We start from the raw sequence: 21,305 nt of genomic DNA on the forward strand, positions 1-21,305 counted from the left end.
TTGCGGGTGGGAGGAGGGCAGGGTGGAACCTTCTGCTTAGGGCTCGGAGTTGTCCTAGCAACAGAGCGCGTCGGAGGCGATGATGCAATTGAATTCCACAAGGATTGGCTCAAAGCGCGGGGACTCGGAGAGGAAAGTTCTCTGGGCGCTATGGCAACGGACAATACGGACTTTTCATCTCTGGAAGGCACAGGAGAAACCCCAGCACTGCACGGCCAAGGGTTACAAATCCCAGTTGAGCCTCTACTGTGTATAGGATAGCGCTGCCCCAAACCCTCGTGATTCAAGAAGTGCATGGTGCGATCTCCGTTTTTCTCCCTCTTTTGGCCCTCTTGCGCTACGGAAGCCCAGAAGGCCCAGTTCTGAATGAGCTCGCCGGAGTGCTGCGTGATTAGGAAATACTTAGGGCCGAGTCTCTCAACCGGAGACTTTTAGAGGGACGCCGCACGTTTGAAACTCTTGAAGGAAACACGTAGGGTGCCTTGGAGAGGGAACGCGCTCGCGGGAGACGAAAATAAGAGATGCGCTCTTGCGCTGTTCTTCCACGCTCTGCCCTTAACGTTAAATTGTATGCGTGATTGCCCGCAAGTGTCAAACATGTATGCCCCACTGGTTTCCTAACATTAAGCCAATGAGGGAGAGAATCAGAAAAGAGCTGGAAGGGACCTTGGAGGTCTTCTAGTCCAGCCCCCTGCTCAAGCAGGGGATCCTATAGTATTTCAGACAAGGGACTGTCCAGTCTCTTCTTAAAAACCTCCAGACATGTAGGGAGCTAATCAAGTTTGTACTTATGCATTGTTTCAAAGACTGAACACAGAAACTAACAAGATCCAACTTCCTCCATACTTCTCTATGCACATTCCCGGTAATGCCCAAATTGATAGTGGAATGAAAGGGGCAAGTGGTAGCAATTACATACCTGAGTAGTAAACAGCATTGGGCTGCAACATGTGTGTGCTCCTAGCAAAACAAACAAACAAGATATCTTAGTCACATATTACACTATAAGTTCATTCAGGCATGCGGGATCTGCATTTTGCATCTGCCATCCTGTTTTGTCGCAGAATACACTACGCATGTATAAAAAAAATAAACAGATTTTTAGACTGCGTGGTAGCAGTGGGAATTATTTAAACATTCACAGGTACAAACTGTTATGTCAAACTCAGGCTGTTTCCCACACTATGGCCAATGAGCTGGATATACAGAAGAAGAGACATTTGATAACATTCCTGCTTCCCCTTGCATATCCCATGCAATATATGATGTCATATCTGTAGGCAAGCTGCCTGCCCGCACCAAGGCTTAAGCTGCCTGCAGATAGGTTCTGCTGCATTAACAACACAGAAGAATAAAATACACCAGTATTATTTTGTGCTAAGGGTGGGTTTGATTGCAGCTGTCATTTGATCTGCAGCAATTTTACTCCAGTTGCCCATAGAAGATGAGATTAGATGGACATCAATTACCAGCTCCTTAAAAGATGCTTTTCTGACATTTTTCACCCCCTTTGAAGAACAGCATTTGAATTTGGAACAGCCAGTGAAACAGTGTTGAGAAGAAAATCAAGCATACGAATGTCTTTTTATTCACTATCCAGTACTAGAATGGACCTAGGCTTATACACATATTTTCTCATAGCATGCTTCTGTTCAGAGGCAAACACCAGGCATGCCCTTTGGCATCAGGATCATAGATGTAATTATGTTGAACAAGAGTGCTCTCTTTTGGGGTCAAATTCTGCAATTTAGGTTCTGTATTTGTTTGCGTAATGAGTGACCTCGAGGGACTTGTTCACACGAAACAATAAGTCTTTTGCTCTGTCTTACTTGATTAATTAACTGTAATAATGGTGGGGGGGAATCTGTGGGACAGGATATTCCATGCAGTCTTGCTGCCAGCACAGCCACACTGTTTCACTTAGAGTGGAAGGGTTACCCTTTTTATTTGCAATCATAAAAAATCTAGAATACAAGATGAACATTTTCATAAAATATCGGCCAGTGCAGATGAATGAACTGGCCTGTTTTAGTGATGTTTTATTAATGGAATTCATTATAATTGGTGAGGTCCTTGATGCTCCCTGAGCTTGGATATTTATTTGTAGACATTTAATTACTTGTCTAGGTAATGAAGGGCACCGACTGGATGCACTGATGATATTACGTAGTTGGGTAATAAAATGTCTATAACTAAGCTCAGATAGCACCGAGGACTTCACAATTCAACTTAAAGTTACATATATTTATCACTGGAATTATAACTTGATGTGCTTGAGGGTGTGTGTGTGTGTGTACACGTGCATTGTTTTTGTGCACACACACACACAGAGAGACAATTTCTGCTAACTTGTTGGGATTATTCATTGCCAGCAGAGGCAAAAGTTTCACAAACCTTTTTCATCCATCACCAATCCAAAAACAGTCATTTTAGCTATAGGATTCAAGGTTTAAAAGTCATATTCAAGGATAAACCTTTAAAAAAACTACAACAATCTCTCAGGTTATCTCCATGTAATGTTTTGTGAACATTTTTAATGACTGTTTTCTTTAAATTAATAACTTTAATATAGACACTCTGGAATTAGAAGATATTTTTCAATAATTTAGAGTCAATAATTTAGACATCAGCATCAGTTATCTTTTTGTTTATAAAGCACATTTTTAAATTAAACATGATTAATACTATCTTTGTAATCTATAAGTGCAGTTTAAGAAGTGACTGATTATTTTATTAACCATTTAAACTCTGCAATTTGCATAGAACAATATTTCTTTAAATCATTTCATACTAGTTGCCATGTTAAGTATGTTTTCATTATTTCCTTTATATCAAAAATATTCTTTAACACAGCAGAAACAATTTTAGATGCATATTACATTAGAAATATAAAGTTAAGAGAAGGCAAATAAATGATATATCTTCACTTACCTTTCACTCAAAATCTCATTCCCTAAGGACCCGCGTATTCATATTATTTTTTTTTATCATATATGTATGTCTGGAATCACATATAAGCCTAAAATTTGTTTAAAAATTAATTGTTACAATTGGTCACAATTCTTTCTTCATGCATAGCTCTGTCTCATGACATCTCAGTAAAAAAAACCAGGCACTTAAAAAAGTCCACTGCAACCAATAGGAAATTAGTACTAAGCAAGTTAAATCCCATTGAGTTGCATGGTTTACCCTAAGTTTACCCTTCACTTAACTCTTTATACACAAGCTGACCTTAGAAACCATAGTAAAAAGCCACTTCAGTTTTCAATTAGAGCAGCCAATAAACACTACAGAGGGATGTGATTAATCTCCCCCCCCCCCATTGCTATATTCTTCATAGTTGCTTATAATAGGAAATTCAGATCCTTTGGGAGATGTCTACAAGAAATCCTTCCATAGTACTAGTCTATGACTAGTTCTCAGAAAAGTGTGTGCACCAGAGTAAATCTTACTGTCCTTCTTTAGGTTCCTCCCTTGCTCTCCTCTTCCAAAGGTGCAGAAGCGTCCTTCTCTGAACCACCATTGACAAAATCACTTGCCTGCACCATCAACAGCTACCATATGCCTTGATACTAAGGAACAATTTCTCTCCCACCAAAAAAAAAAAAAAAATCACTTCTTATCAGCTGTCCTTTTAGAACTATGCTCGCACCTGGCTTTCCCTCGCCCATAGAAAGGGGTGGGAAACAAACACATGCTTGGTGTCAATGATAGTTGACAGCCTTGACATTGTCTGTTGGGAGGGTAGTCCTAGCTCTTGGAAAGTTCAGAGGGTGTGAGGAAGATAAGGAATCCTTGCATCCATACTGCACAGTTTACATCATCTGATATGGGCAACATCTGTTGAAAAGACATATGGAAGTCCTGCTCAGGCACCCTTCTTAATAATATTCTATTACTTCTACTAATGACCATCATTTGTTTGCCCAAGAAAACAAGTACTGTGAATATATGTTGCTTTTATAAGTATAGTTGTTATTAATATAGCAAATAGTTTTGTAAAAATTACGGATCTCATAAGATAAAAGGGGAATTTCTAAAATAGAGTATACTGCAGATACCAACCACACCTAGAATACTGCATCCAGTTTGGTTACCGCACTATAAAAAAGATGTTGAGATTCTAGAAAGAATCCAGAGAAGAGCAACAAAGATGATTAGGGGGCTGGAGGCTAAAACCTGAAGAACCGTTACAGGAACTGGGCATGGCTAGTCTAGTGAAGAGAAGGACCAGGGGAGACATGATAGCAGTGTTTCAATATCTGAGGGGCTGCCACAGAGAGGAAGGGGTCAAGCTATTTTCCAAAGCACCTGAAGCCCAGTCAAGGAATAATGGATGGAAACTGATCAAGAAGAGATTCAACCTAGAAATAAGGAGAAATATTCTGACAGCGAGAACAATCAACCAATGGAACAACTTGCCTTCAAAAATTTGTGGGAGCTTCATCACTGGAAGCTTTCAAAAAGAGACTGGACTGTCATCTGTCAGAAATTGTTTAGGGCATCCTGCTTGGGCAGCAGTGCGGGGAGGTTGGACTACATCGGGGGTCGCCAACCTTTTGGACCTCAGGGACCACCAAACTCATAATTTTAGATCCCAGGGACCACTAACTGGTTCTGTGGGCATGGCCTAATTTGTGGGTGTGGCTTGATGGTCATGTGACTGGCGGTATGGCTTGTATGTAAATATTATAAATAGTTATATAAATATTGAATTTTTTATTAAAAAAAGAGCAACTTTTACCCAAAATCAGGCAAAGCAGGCAGATTGAGTTGCTCACAGAATCATTCAGTGATCTATCTATCTGCCATCGGCTAGCTCAGTCTCTCAAATTTGCTTGCCGTGAGTCTGCACTGAATTAGGACCTTCAGTCCTAAGGGAGGTTCGGCTGTGCTGAGCCGAAAATCTAAAGACTAGCTAGAAAGCAAGAAATCCAACCATTTCCTGCTTTCTAGCTAATCTAAATCTCCTGGCACAGCAGAACAGATGGTGGTTGGAAAAAGGAAAAATAGCAATTTAGCAGGCAAGCTTACCGGGTCCGGAGTGAGTGGGCGGGGAGGGTTCCCGCGGGCTATGTGGGCGGTGCAGCCTTGTGTTTCTGTGCAGCCTGGATTAATTGCTTTGTGGGGGTGCTCTGGGGGTGAGATTTCTCTGCAGCCCACAAAAATTTTCTCACGGCCCACCGGTTGGTGACCGCTGTTCTAGTCCAACCCCTTGCTACACCACTTCAGACAAATGGCTGTCTAATTTCTTCTTAAAAACTTCCAGTGTTGGAGCATTTACAACTTCTGGTGGCAAGCTGTTCCACTGATTAATTGTTCTGTCAGGAAATTTCTCCTTAGTTCTAGTTTGCTTCTCTCCTTGATTAGTTTCCATTCTCTCTCTCTGCCTTGAAGAATCATAATAAAAGACCCAGTGAACTTATGGAATAAGTCCCAAAGTGTAGAGTGGGATTTGTAGATATGGATGGATAGGAATAAATATGCCTTTGCAAATGTGTCCAATTTAAATCATAGAATAAATACCATGATGTTCTTTTCTATTTTTTAACTTTTTCATCTAGCTGGTTCACAATGCTTTAATATTTAGTATCCACTGAAACATTTTCAGGATAAAAGTCTGCAACTGTTGCTGTAGAAGAGCCCTGTAGTACAACCTTTGCTGAAGATCGGATTTATGGATAAGAAGGTTTAGAATCTAGGCAGTTTTCTTGCATCTAAATCTAAACGGTCTAGTATATAATATTGTCTGTCTGTAATCCCAGTGTCTTTCAGTGATACTTGATTCAAACAGATTTAACTTTCTTGAAGAAGAGCCCAGAATTTTGCTTTCACTGCATTGCAGATAATGAGATTAAATGAACAATATATTGCCTACAGTCGGACATTATTATGTCAGACTGTCAAGGGGATGTTTTGGTTCCCAGAACTGGGAAATAGGTCCTCTGGATGATGATTTGCAGCTTACTCACACAGGATTTCACTGGAGAATAATGAAAGAAATGGGAAAGGGTAGCAGAAGAAGATTGGAAACTCTATAGAGTTCAGTTTGTTTGGTTCTATGAGGAGAAATTTGTGCCTGAGATCAAAGATGACCCTTTCTCCATTCCTCCCTCCCCTCCCCTTTTTTTCTTTCCAGCTTCCAGACAAATCTTCAAGACATGACCTATTCTTTGCCCTTTGAAGGCTGTGGCAATGAGCTCAGCCAGAATGACCTTTCCCAGCCTCCGAAACTTTCTCACAGGGAAGCAGAAATCAGCCCAAGGGACCATCTTAGCCCCATCGTAGCAACTTTCATGCGCCAAAATCAGAAACAATCACTCAACAGCTCACTTATTAGAAGGAAAGCATGAGGGGTCAACAATGATGTAAGACTCCTGGGGCTTCCTTCCTCCTCCTCACACTCCTCCTCCCCCTTTTGCCTCATTCTTTTAAGCTGCTCAAGAACTCGCAGTTCTGTTATTTACTTTCCACATACTTACTTATATATGCTCAGGGACAGGCAGGATCCTTAGTAAAATGGTGTGACCTAAATGGGGATTCATGGCTTCTGGAACTGCAACAATACTGTAGGGATCAAGGAAGCTTCAAAAAACTGTAGAAGGGAACTCACTCCATGCAACAGCTGTGTTATTCAGCAACAGGAACATATCAGGAGCAAAAATGGCGGCGGTAATAGTCCAAATTGTTCATAGCATATCATTGACTGCTCATTCCTCCAACTTCTTCATAAATGAGATGCTGCAAAGTACTTATAGAACAGCTGGTCTTGCTGTGTGCAGGCACAATGGAGGCAGAGAAAATAAGGGATTTGGAGTTCAGATAGCCTTTCAAAAAGGCCTCACTCCATATATGACCTGAACAAGAACCACAAAGGGCAAAATTTAGGGGGGAAAAAAGGAAAAGTTAAAGGTAGAGGTGTGTTTAGCCCTAGGACAAAGACATTAAGATATTTATTGTATAGTCCTAAGAAATTCGAATAACAAGACCTTTAGTATTGAGTGTTATTTGGTTTATTTCAGCTGCTTCATTCATTGCATTTCATACCTGAAGATATTAACCCGGTCTTTAGATACAGAAATTAAGATATATTGTAAATAAATACCTTTTGTTCTCTATGTAAATATCTTTTGAACTTTTAATATAACATACACATAATTTGCATACAGTTTACTTACATGTCATTTGCACACTGTGTGCAAATTAAGGTAGTTTGAGAACGTCAATTGCTTTGCTGGCTGAGGAATTCTGGGAGTTGAAGTCCACAAGTCCCAGAATTCCTCAGCCAGCAAAGCAATTGACGTTCTCAAACTACCTTAATTTGCACACTGTGTGCAAATGACATGTAAGTAAACTGTATGCAAATTATGCAAAGTTGCCAAGGTTGGGGACCCCTGCCATAAACTGCTTTAATTATTTTAACTTGTTTCCAGCCATAACTCGTATCCTATTTTATGTCTCAGAGAGGACTTAATCTTAACACACTGACACCGCCCCCCAACCTTTTGGGCACTAGGGGCAGGTTTCATGGAGGGAGGTTTTTCTGCAGACTGGAAGAGGTGGGGTTTCGTGTGCTGCCTACATCCTGCAATGGAGCTTCACTTGTTTGTGTGGACCAGTTGCAGATATGCCATGGCCAGTCCATAGACTAGAGTTTGGGGACCCTTGTCTTAATAGATATAAATATGCTGTGTGCAAATATATACAGAATTTAAGATATACCGTAAAGTGTCTAATTGTTAAAGTTTCTGGGGACTCAGACTAAACAAATGGACCAGCTCTTTTCTCCTTGCCTACAATTTGATAATTAGTGATGATTTCAGATCAGTTTTTTAAAATTTGGAAATAGTCAATAGATTGTATTGCATGGTAAAGCATTTTTAGGAGCCGTAGATTGAATTCAAGACATGGAAAATTAAAGGATTGCACAACATTGAAAGGAATGATATTACAAAGTTTCTCCCAAGCTGACTGGAAATTGCAGAAGGTTTCCTTCTAATTTATATGGTTGGAAAGGCTTGTCACTGTGATCCATCATGTCAACCTTGACTCATGGTTATTATTAGCCAATAAACCATATTGGGATTTTTGAGAGCACATTTTTTGTTCCACAGCAGTGATGAGGAGAATTTCTTTTTTTGTGGCAAAGCTCAACAGGATCAGAAGCCTCCCACATGCGGAAATATCCTTTTTCCCACCAAGGGATTTAGCTGGATCCAATCCCAAAAGATTAGCTACTCAACAGCCAGTTATGGAAATGGCTCACATACGATACTAAGATGGAATTGTTTAATCCTTATGGTGAATTAGAATGGCTGGGTTGACAAAATATATAAGGCTACAAACTAGCTTACAGATGACAGTGGTCTTCTTCTGTACAGCTGGGTTCTGGAAAGGTGTGACAGTACTATCAGTGGCATAGAAATTGTTTTGAGAAAAGAAATAAATAGTTGTTTTCTCTCAGCACTGCCTCCGTTTCAAGCAGACCCACTTAAGAGCAACTGGTTGATTAGAGTCGCCACTAGAAGAAGTGCAGCAGGGGAGAAAGAAATGGAGAGAAGCCTATGGAATTTAGGCCGCTGCCAATACTGCACTTTCAGGCAGACCTACACGTCTTGTTCTTACCGTAAAATCTTGCTGAAGCAGCAGAAAGGGAATGCAATGAAAGTAATGAGATCAATGATTTAACTTCATGAAGCCTTGGTTAGAATCACTCAAGCAGTTTGACACAATGCAGGCAGGCCACTTCAGGTCAGGAAAATGCAGATGAAAGGCAGTTGGGAAAATCTGACCATTTCAAGGTAAACAGAATGGCCATTGTCTTTTTTCAAGCAGCTAGTCTCATCATTCCATCACTTACTACAGTACTTACTTAATAGTAAACATGGTTCTATTTAACAATCTGTACCTATTTTCATATATTTGAACAAGTGCCGAGAACTCTGCAGATCAGGTGAATTTTCAAGCAAAACATTGTGTTGTTTTTCTCTGGGAGAAGAAAGCTGCAGCAACAAGTGTGTGGCTTTTCAAGCACAAGGCCTCAAGTTTCTTAAGATAGGCTTAATTTAGGTTATTCTCAAAATTACTGATCAAGACATGGAACTTCTTTAATTATGAATGGAGAGCATATGTCAAACAAGGAGAAGGTAAGCTTAACAGAGAACACTACTCTTTGTGATTAAAGCAATGACTCTTCCTACGGTCACGTATATCTGTTTTACAACTTCTGAGGTAAACCTTTGGGAAACAGCTGAAAAACACTGGATTCAGGAAGAAACCATATTTCACCATCTGAAAGAAGGAACAGTTTGACCAGGCCTGCTGAGAGCAGCTGCACCCCAAACACCAACAATTCTGTGGTCAGGGTAGGACAGCATGGTGGCAGGCATATGACAACTGAAATCCCCTTCCTACTGAATCTGAGATAGGAGAGTTGATCTGCTGGCCATTCTTTGGGGACTATAAATAAGCCTGATTCTTGGGTCACTCTGCCAGTTCTGAGACATCAGTTGTTCAAAGCAGGTGGCACGGAACATATGCTTTCCATTTTTGCCTTTCCAAATTTCTAAAGGCTGGTTTAAGAATCTGATGTTACAGAGTAGACCAATATTTCTCAACCTGAGCCATTTTAAGATGGGTAGACTTCAACTATCTGAATTCCCCAGCCAGAATGGCTAGCTAGGGAATTCTGAGAGTTGAAGTCCACCCATCTTAAAATGGCAAAGGTTGAGAAACACTAGAATACATTTATTCTGTCCTCTATAATTACTGACTGAATGTATAAAGGCAGATAGATAACTCCATAAAGCATCCATACAAAGTCTTTTTATTGGTTCATCAGGCATCCTCAAGATAACTCATGGTTACATCGAGATTCATCTCTACGTCCAACTCTTTGCATAGCTGACTTTCTGGTGTAAAAGGATGGTAATCTTTCATCCCCAAAATGAAGGAGCAAGGGGGTGAGGCTTGCTGGGTTCCAGGCAAGAGTGCAGAAACCTCCCCCAACCCACCAAGGGTCAATTCAGTGACCAATCAGGATTACAAATGTGGCCACATGACATGGACTACATTTCCCAGGATACCTTAACTACATTTACCATGATGCATTCCCTTAAGTGGACAGCTCCCAATTCCTAATTAACTATTTCAATTCCCATTACTATATACTGGCTGGACAACACAACACTGTTCTTTTTCTTTTCTCATCTTCTCTTAATATTATTGATTCTAGTCCAGCCTTTTGCTAAGTAGCTAGTTCTCACCTATCCACTATACACAGTGCTCTATGTTATCTACTTATATTCCAAGAATCAGAGCTAATACATTACTTTGTCTACAATTACATGTCATCTGTGCCCTGAAATGGTTACAAAAATGATTCATTTAAATATATTTTGCTTTATTGATTAATTCCAGATTGAAGGGCTAGGTAACTTTATATTGTGATTCACGGAAATCTAAACTTGCTACCAAGTTAAATATTCCAGACACTAGTCAGATAACAGATATGAGTTTCTTCTGATATTCCTCTGCAAGGGATGATTTTGACTGAGTAATGGAATCAAATGAAGTAGTTCATTTGAGGAATGTAATTTTTAAAATACCCTCTTAGTCATATTGCTTATGGCCACTAATAATATTTTCAAAATGTATTATAAATAAAGTCTCTCCAAAACGTAATAACCATCAGAGAGTGTATCTACAGCCTTAATGGAAAAATAAATGGATTTATTCACCGGTATTGTTGTAAAATAAGTGTGCATTCAGTGGTTTGCTTGGGTTTTGGGGTTTTTTTTTTTTTTTGTATAATATAGTTATATCACCACCAGATTCATGTTTGTTGGGTAACATTAAAATAACACACTTTTTACAGTATCCTTCCCCTGCCATGTGCCCACCAAGCCACATCCACAGAACCAGTAGTAAAAAAAAAAAATGAATTCCACCACTGGTCTGTATCATAAGTTCTTTAACCATTGCATTACAGAAATATAATCTCTCAGGTTTCAAATGTTTCTGGTCCTAGAATAATTAATTAATTCTACCTTGCTCCAACAGCTAAATTTCCACTAGCTTTTCAGCTCTAAGGTTCTGCAATTTTCATTCTTTCTTCTCTGAGCAATCTGATTCTTACCCCTTTTTGTGGATGGTTGGAGAAAGATGTAGATTGCGACTGAACACGAGTAAGACCCATACATGGGATTACATTGTGGTGATAAGGACAAGTAAAACATTATTTGTCTACCATTAGTGCAGCATCCAGTAGCAATAGCAATAGCACTTGAGACGTACATACCAATTCACAATGCTTTCCAGCACTCTTTAAAGCCAGCATATTGTCCCCAACAATCTGGATCCTCATTTTACCAACCTCAGAAGGATGGAAGGTTGAGGCAACCTTGAGCCTGGTGAGATTTGAACTGCCAAATTGCAGTCAGCCAGCAGTCAGCAGAAGTACTGCAGTACTGCATTCTAACCACTGAGCCACCACAGCTCAATAACTGCTTAGTGTCCTGCTTAAAGTGACTCATTATCTTCTGCCATCATGGATAATATTCTTTCTGTTTGGTAAATAAAGTTACTCAGATTCACTCAGAATTGTATTTCAGTTGGATAGTTCCGCTAAAAGTCCCTAAAACAGAGTCTTATAGATTTAACTGGAATGTCTGTAACTCCTAAGTAAGTGGACAGGATCCTGCATACTGTGAGTTTAGCCTCTTGTGTGCTAGATCTAAGCCCCACATGTTTAGTCAAGGCTGCCCAGGAAGTGACCTGTTGTTGTGTTCCACTACAGTGATATGCTTTCTTCTCAAGAAGCCATCACTGAATCCAAATATTCTGGAAGTCTTCAGCCAATCCCTTGGGGAAAGTTGTCAAAAAAGTGGTTTAGCTTCAACTCCAGAGGAACTTGGAGGAGGTGGATTATCTGTATCTATTTAAATCAAGTTTTAGGCGTGTATGCAGTATGAAGATAGTCAGACTAGATAATGACCTGTGGTGGAACCAGAATGGAGTTAATACATCCACATATTTGTGTTCCTCCATTGCTCAGTGGCTTTCAATACTGTCAATTACAATGTTCTCCTCAATTCTGCAAGGTCTGGAACAGCACTTTCCTTGTGGCCAGTCTTAGAGTTAACAGGCGTGGGGTGGGTGGGATTCATGTCCTCTCACTTGTGGGGTGCTACAGGGCTTAATGCTCTTGCTCCTCTTATAGATGAGAACATCAGTTTGGGGTCAGGTATCATCAGTACACAGATGATATCCAATTGTATAATTTGAGCACAGACCTTCAGGTAATGTTGTCAATATCCCAAGCCAAAGTCTAGAAATGGTGTCAATATCTGGAGGATTTTTGATCTCTGACCTTGGAGGGGAGTTGTATTTCCTCATTCAAAACTAGTGCACAGACTCATCCCTGCTTTTGCACACATGCAACTAATGAACCAAATGTGCTCTTTTTTTGGACTAGGAAGCCCTCGGACAGCCACTTGCACCTTAATCACCTCACAAATGGAGTCTACTCAGAGGCTACAGCTGGTCTGGAATGCTCCAGCACAGTGATGGGTATGCCTCATTACATTCTACTATTCCATGAACTGCACTGGTTACTACTCAGTTGTTGGGGTTCTTTTTGGTGCAATTCAAAATTCTGTTATCACCTATGCAGCTCATCATGTTACAGGGCCTAGCCAATTGAAGGAAAGTCTCTTTCTGTTTTTTCCCCAGAGGTAAAATCAGTCAAAATGAGCATGTTCTAGATCTCATCAATTAAGTAATCCCACCTAATGGGACCCAGGAAATATTCCTTCTCTGTCATAGTGCTGTCTCCTGCAACGATATTCCCCCTTGAAATCCAGATGGCTCTACCCCATTGACATCCTGGAAACTGATTATTCTCCCAGGTTTGGGATTGGATTTTTTATTTTTTTATTTTTGTTTCTCTCCAGGTCACCTACGTTCTCTATGCTTGCTTGGTTTTTTTGTTTTTTTTTTGTGGTAAACCATCTAGAATTGTTGGAAATCAAGCCTCTGAATATGTGTTGGTGAATTAATGGACAATCAATCAATCAATCAATCAATCATTAAGCCAGCTTTTTGCATTTCACATTTTTATTTGTAAGGTATCCAATGGGCTGTAGGAAGGACAAATCATCCTAGAGGTACCCAGATGGTATCTTGAAATAGCAGAATTGCAGAATTAGATTGGACCTGCTCCATTTGTCTTGCAGTATCCCAAGTCATGGGTGACAATGCTCAAGGGGGACAACAGTGAAGTTAAGAGTGGGAAACGGAATAGTCTTGCCTTTATCATTATTGGCCAACCTCCAGGACTGGACATGTTTCAGCAGAGAGTTGCAAGAGGAAGGGATCAGCAAAATGGAAAGCCAATTTTATGATGACAGTTTTGAGAGCTGTGGATAACACTTGAAATCAATAGTGGAAAATGACCCGAGAATCTGAAGGGAGTCAGTGAAGTAGGATTTGAGGTCTCTAAACCTGAAGTGGCTCTGCATACTTTTGCCAACCTCACTTCCAGTGTTGACGTTAGTGAGCGTGAAAGTTCTTGTGGACTTTTCAAGAGGGCCACTAACATTCCTTGTTCAGTTATTTTATTCTTTCCTGCTCAAATAATTTGAGTGATGCTTGACATAAGATGGACCTGACCTATGCTAATTCAAGTTTGTGAGATGAAGAGATTGGAATGTAGGAGAAGGAGGAGCAGGTGGTGAATAGGTAAATGTACTGATGTGGACTGTGTGGCTCAATTTCCCCTTTTTTCTAAGGGAAGTTTAAAAAAACTTAAGATAGCCTGGCTCGCTACAAACTCAGGCTGCCCTTGCCATGATTTCTCACTTGGATCCACCCAGTGCAAGCTACCTACGTTCTCCCAAAGCATATGTTAGGGCTTCAGGAAATGAGGCATTCCTATGATAAAATAACAGCAGCTGGAGCATCCATGGAGATTTGCCTTGTCTGCGCTCAACCTTATCTCCTACAAAAGGCCTTTTGAGCAAGTCTGGAATTCTGGTAGGACTTGATTTGTGATAGGAGGAAAATCTTCCATCTGATGGGTGAAATGAGGGGTCCTGAGCTTTGCATGCAGTAGGCAACAGCAGCTGGCACAAGCAGGTGAGCACAGGCTGGGTGGATTCCCCTCCACCCTGTGTTTGCTCAACTGCTGACTGATTTAGAAGAATTATGCAAGCAGTTGCTTGTTGGAAGAAAAAGCAAGTGGTGGGGATGGAGCCAGGCAGCTGAACGTTTAAAGTGCTAAGGGTTCTTTGTGATTGAAGTGCCTGGGGAGCCGGCCAATGGCCAAGAGGAATGGTATGTCAAGGAGAATGTGCTTAGTGGCATTAAATGACATGGCTCTGGAATTCTGAAGCATTATTTTTATACATATATACAAAGGCCCAAATGATAAAGTATGTCTGCATATGTTGTAATTAGACTGCCTTCTCCATTAGTCATACATTTTTCTCTATTAAATGAATATACACAATATTGCATACAGTATAACCCCATTTTGTAGGTGAAACATGAATGCACGCTTTTCATTTGGCCACATTTTTAACTAAAAAGCAATTTTGAATCCCAGCAGATATGGTGGGTGCAATTAAAATGTGAGCGCTCATACTGAATTGCATCATTATTAGTTAGGATATCTCATATGGATGAATTCATTTTCCTAATTTGGGTTTCTTCAAATGCAGTATTGTTCCACAAAAACAACGTAAAAGGCCCCACCACCCACCACCATATGTCTTCAACAACTGAAAGAAGCCAGTTTTTAATGAGAAGGGATTAACCAGTCAATTCAATTCAGCACAGAAATAAACCTTGCTATATCTTCCGAGGCTCGAAACTTTTACTGAATATGCGTAGGTTTAAAGAATTGCAGGAGGAAATGACTTCAGCAACAGAGTGGTCAACGTCTGGAATACTCTGACTCTGTGGTTTCTTCCCCAAACCCCAAAAACTTTAACTGTCTACTATTGACCTCACCCCTTTCCTAAGAGGTCTGTAGGGGGTGTGCATAAGCGCACCAACGTGCCTACCGTCCCTGTCCTATTGTTTCTTTTATTTTTCTTATATGTGACCATTGCATGTATTCATAACTATGTATATACTTATACCTATTATCTTGTAAGCAATTGACAAAAATAAATAAATAAAATAAAAAATAAATAAATTTAGAAGCTTCCATACATTGTCCAGAATCCTACCAAGGCCAAAGGGTTTCCATGGCTTGAAGGTCCCTGAGATATTTTACTCTATATATAGTAAGGGCAGTACAAGGTGCACCAATAGTGGAGAACTCCAGAACTCATGTCATGGCAGTCATACAGGTCAGGCTTACATGTTCCACTAAACAATTATGGACTTGACTTTTAATGTGTGTATGAAAAACTCAGACATGATTTGTAGCCTGTGGCTCGGTCTGATGTTTTGTGACCCTAGCAAATTGTGGATTTGCTCAACAAGCCAGATAAACCAATTCCTGCTTATAACAGTGCATTGGCATGGATCCTGTTTAGGATAGCTAGGTCCAACAGAAAGCCCCAAAGGTATTTTCCAAAAGACAACTGGTCTTTTTTTTTTCTTCCCTTCCCTTCCATTTTCTTTCCTTCCTTCCTCCCTTTTTGTGTGTGTGTGAAAATGTTTTACTTCTCATCCAAGAAGCTTCTTCAGTTCTGAGAAGCAAAATGAAGAATTAAAGAAGCTTCTTGGATGAAAAGCTAAATGTTCTCAAAGAAAGTCGTCACCCCCCACCCCCAAGAAAGTCCAGTTGCTTTTTGGAAAAGCATCTTCAGGACAACCATGACCTGGATGATTGAGAATCTCCATAGATCTCAAACAGAAAGGCTATTTTTCAATTTTTAAAAATGTTCTGGAAACCTTTTTATTATTGTATCTGGTCAACCTAATCCACCTCAGCGGATTAGGTATTTCAGGCATGCTAGTTTGAATTTTATTGTAAGCAGACTTTAATTATGAATTGCTTTGTTTTTCTTGTAGATTGTCCTGGGAATTATTACAAAATAGCACGCTATTAATAAACAGCATATAGGTATGTGACAAAAATGAAATGCCAAGCAAGATACTTCCAGTAGTTTGTTCTTTAGACAGTCCCAAGGGGTTCTTTGAAATGCAGCTCTGTTTGGCAAGTTCTGAATAAGAAGTCACTTGCCAGAGTGTCACAACTCCTTTCAGCACACCATTCTTTATTGGAATATGCCTAGAATAAGTTTTACAAGTGGAGGAGAAAAAAAACTCTGTCCTCTGTCTCCTCTCCCCAACACACTAGTCCAATTTGAGATTCTGGAACTGTTGATGGCAGCCCGCCAACCCTGGCTAACTGGTGCCACAGCCTCCAGATGGCTTTGTTGACACCTCAAAAGCCCATGCATTGGGGCTGTTCAGAGACCCATACACGAGAAAAGAGGAATGGAAAAAAGATGTTGCCAAACACTGAATTACATTCGGTGAGCCACAGAAAGCTCCACCTTCTCCATTCATACAAGTTTCCTGGAAGTTTTTCATATCCAGCTGTGAGGTGCAGCTTAATCCCAAAACACAGGAAAAGCATACTGGCCTCCTACAAACCCCTACCAGGGTAATGCTTTGTGTGGTGCTAAATATACTGTCTCTAAAGACTGAACGTCAGGATCCTTTCTTACTCCCAGGGTTCTGGACTGTTGAACCGAAACAGAAGCAATATCCAGGAAAGAACAAACTGCGCTTGTTGGAGGCTTGGCACACGGTTTTTCAGTTGTAGCCACCTAGCATGATGAATGCTCATGCTAAACGAGCACAGGAAGTCCCTGAAAGCTTATTACTATTCCAAGCTGAAGGATATTAAGAGTTAGATTTTTTTCTCTATTTAAATAAATACTTGGGATAAACATTAAGAGCTGGTTTCCTGCAACAGCTGACTTTTGGACCAAATTTTAATTTCTGGATGACTCAAACTGCTGCATATATATATATATATATTTAATATTTATTTAATATTTAATATTTAATATTTAATATTTATTTATATATATATATATTTAATGCCACATAGGAGAAGCTTTTCTTTTCTCTAGATCGCTCTGGGAATTCCCCCCCCCAAAAAAAAAACACTTTCAAATTGGGAATAACCTGGATTCCAGTTGAATTGTTTAGAGAAAATCATACTGTAAACTGGCAGCTGATTTAAAATTATCAGTCAGGAGCAGTGCCATGGCAAAGCTAAAGAAGAAAAGTATTTCTAATGTTTTACAGAAATAATCCCTATGTCATTTCCACTTTCCAAAAAAGGATAATTCTAAAAAAAAAACCACGATTGGAGTAGAGCTAAAATAACACACAAAAATCAGAAAGCTCAAGGCACATCAATTTTGTATTAAATTCTTTCAGCCTTTCCATGTGATATGAATCCAAACTAAGAAGAAAAAAAGGGACTACTTGCTTGGAATACTATTTTACGTACTGCTTTATATTAGTCCAGCATAAATTTAAGATAGCTATTTGTAAATTCTTTGAGGATCTATAAATCCTCATTCTGAATTATATATTACAGCAATGACTGAGTATAATTTCCCTTAAGCCAATCCAACAAACTCTTCCCTATATTCTTAAACCAAGCCACAGTAATCTTCCAGGCATTTTAGGAACCGCAATGTTAAGAGGCAGGATTGCAATCTGTGTTAAAAGAGATACTATGCCACCTGCTGGTTTCTGGATAATATATAGAATTGGATTGGATTTTATATTTTCATCCGCTTTTGTGTTTGTGTAGTGCTATTTCAGAGCAATCAATTAAGACTACCACCTATTGCTACAGTACACTTTGACATGAGGATCAGTGTAAATTCTATAGCTTTAATAGCTCTACCTTTTCTACTCTTTCAACTTAATTACTTTGATGACATTTATGAGCTTACTTTGACATGTATTGATTAGTTCTGTTACACTTGTTGAAAGACTACAATTTCTGGTCTAAAATAAAAAAATGAAAGCAACCATGCTGATTATGGCAGGTAAAACAATTCATATCTACATTAAGGCAGAAATATTGTAATCAGTCCAATAGAAACTTATGAAATAATATTCAACCCTTGGAGTTTCCAAGAATCTTTCATCAGAACCAGGTTTTACTATCTGCAGACAATTCCCACTATTTTTAAGATTGTAAAATAACACAGCTATTGTTTGGAAACAGATGGCTTGGTAATTCCATTTACTTCCCCCCCTTTTCTGAATTTTAACCATCTTACCACATACAGCAAATACATGGTAAATACAACCTTGGAACAGCACCCTTCCATTATGTTATTTTTTTCAGTTTAACAAAAACATAAATGGTATTTTTATCCCTGGATTTTTCATAATTAGTTGTTGGAAATGTACAGTACATTTCAACATTTTTCATGGAACTGATCGGTAGATTTTTTTCCCTAAAGTAGTCTGTAAATTTTTATAGAAATATTTATGAAATCTGCTTTAACAAATGGTTCCTAATAAAACCCATTTGCTTCCAATAATTTTAACCACTATTAATAAAATTGCACGCATACATGCACAAACACAAACACCAAACTTGAACAGAATTTGATAAATTTCTATAATTTTACATATGTTGCAGTTTGGACTAAGGCAGCAAGAGAGTATATACATCCTTGCAAGAAAGCAGTAAGGTCATTGCCAGCCTCTGGACACAATCAAGGGCGTGAATGAGTTTGGACCAATATTGCACAGGGGAATATTCTATTATTACAAGAGTGATGGTGGAGGCTGTGGATGATTACAATGTCAAATGAAACAGATGAACAAAATGATGCCATTTTGCACTTCTAAAGCCCAAATCTGGTAGTCCTAGTTCTCCTGCAACAGTAAAGATTTCTGAAAACCTAACTCTTCACAAAAGAATTTACTGTTTACTGTGTGCACTTTGCAAACCTGCACTTTCTTAGTGTATATGACTTGAATACAGAAAACAGCCCCCCCTTTTTCTGGGGAACAGATTACAGAGTGGTGACCTCATCCTTTTAATCAAATGAATAATCTTCCTAGGAAAGCCCAGAAGACATAAATACTTCCCTTATTTGGTTAGTAAAGCATAAGACTTTCAATCTTCCTTTAATGTCAATAACATAGTATCCCCTCTGCAACATTTCTAAATTAAAGCATTAGGCTTTAGTAGATATTCTTATAAATAGTTGTTTTGCACTTGTTAATCAAAAATGAGGCCACAATTTTGAGATCGTATCTGTATAGTACAAACTCCCCTTTTGCACAAATTACTTAGTGATGCAAGTTGGACATTTGGAGAAAGATGAAACTGCAGGTTAAATGGGAACATTTAGCCTGACCCTATTCAATCAATGTAGGATGGACAGCATTACTTGAAAGGATATTCTATTCAATATTACTGCAGCAACTTAGTAGTAAAGAAGTGATCTACAAGTCATGTATTTCCTGTGAAGACATTTTATTCCACTCTGATACCTTCAGAATATTAAAGCTACTAGCAGAAAAAAAAGATATATTTTTAGCCAAGGACAAGTCAGAGGCATGACAGGAAACAACACTCAGAAATAACATTTTCCTTCAATTAAACCACATTGTTTGTTGTACATAGATATTGCTCTTAAAGCTTGGAGTATAAGGCATGTAGTGACCTGATCTATGTTGACAACTTCAACATTAGCCTAGCCCATTCACCAAGCTCCGTCAAAACAACATCCTTAGTTGCATATGAACAGAAAATATTCTGAAATCGAAGGCTATGTTTGCAATATGTTTATGTTCTCAATTACTATGTATAAAACATAAAATTCAAGAGACACTTTAGTTTTGCTTTAAAAATAAGTATTTTCGTTGTTAAAAATCTCCAAGTCTAGTGGAGATAAATAAAAAAAATACAGGAAAGCATACCCTTAAGCACACTTCACTATTTCTATGTTAGTTTTTAAAACTTTAAATTAATAAACCCAGAAAGACTGTTCTTACATTAGATGCAGGGGAAGGGGGGTCACTGTCTCCAGTGTGGTCATTGGTAAAGATGTTTTCCAACCATTTTCTACCTAGGATTTTGTATAAATCTAGCAGGACAGACTGCTTAGCTGAGTCTGTTCTAATGACTTGGATGAGTAGCTTTTCTAATTTAATAATGAAAGAAAACCAGAAACCTCAATATGGAGCACTTCTGTTTCTGATAATTTATGAACTGCAGGGACTCTCAATGCAGCCCTATCTCTTGGAAGAAACAGAACTTGTAAATTGAGCATTATGCCTCTGCCTCTGTTGAGTTCCTTCATGGAGTGAAAATAGTGGCTCTTCGTGACAGCGGAGTTTCTTAGTCACCTTGGCAAATGCCTGATTTCACCAACCTTTGGCACCACTTCAGAGTGTCACTGCATTACTTTAGAAAGCATTGTGTTGAAAGTTGAATCAGGGATACAATTCCCTTTGTAACTTTCCCACAGAAAAAAAGCAAAGCAGTAGATTCAAAACTGCCCAGTAAAGAGAAAGCAAGTGAGGCTTTCTTGCAAGATCAAAATCAGCCATAGCCAGTGAAGAGGGAAAGACTAACTGATCAGGAGATATAACTGAACTGCAGTCCTGCCTCTTGCTAACTTCGAAGGCTTGATAAGCTCAATAAAATCACTAAAACATGCATGCAGTGAATCAACAAACATGCATCTCAGCCCCCTCAGTCATTTTTTCCCCAGTTCCTAAAATGCTGCTGTCAAGACTTATGCTAACAGCAGGAAAAAGCCTGCTTCCTGAAGAAGCTCTGACATGTAAATCTGAGAGAACATAAATCACAGGATATTGTTGGGTCTATTGCCAAGAGGAAGAAAAAAGCAGGTTCTGGACTGGATGCGGTGGCAAAGAATGGATAGGGTTGATGGGCCATCGGATGTCTGCAGATCTGACATATGGAAGGCACTCAGGATAGTCCAGTCCCATCTGGTCGTCTTCATGAATTTCCATCACTGCATTAGCCGCACATCGTGAATGTCAGCCACTGTGGAGAAAACAAAACAACAAAGAAACTCAGAATGATACACTAGGCCATAATCTGCCCTATTTTTCAGAATTATGTAGGAATTAAGTGTCAAAGCTACTTTAATTTTCATAAGTTGTCAGAATTATTTTTTTATAGACCTCCAAATGTTTTTCCTTTTTGGATATAGAAATATCTCCTTGGATATTTCACAACTATCTTAAGAATAAAGTACTCAAAGCAAAACTTAGCTTTCTCTCAAGTCTTTCTCTCCTACAATTCAATAACAACACTGTTA

General features: G+C 39.1%; 1 protein-coding gene across 1 annotated transcript in view; it reads right to left on the minus strand.

The window, feature by feature from the left end:
* Positions 1-19,469: 19,469 nt before the first annotated feature.
* The window catches only part of CAPN11 (calpain 11), a 45,189-nt gene continuing 43,353 nt past the window's right edge, over positions 19,470-21,305 (minus strand). The window contains exon 22 of the mRNA XM_026681205.2: positions 19,470-21,028. Coding sequence (XP_026536990.1) covers positions 21,002-21,028 — 27 coding nt within the window. The 3' untranslated portion in view covers positions 19,470-21,001. The remainder of the gene's footprint in view (positions 21,029-21,305) is intronic.

This window comes from Notechis scutatus, chromosome 1 (assembly GCF_049901735.1).
Source record: "Notechis scutatus isolate UNSWTSFEM ecotype Mainland chromosome 1, rNotScu1.2, whole genome shotgun sequence".
NCBI lineage: Eukaryota > Metazoa > Chordata > Lepidosauria > Squamata > Elapidae > Notechis > Notechis scutatus.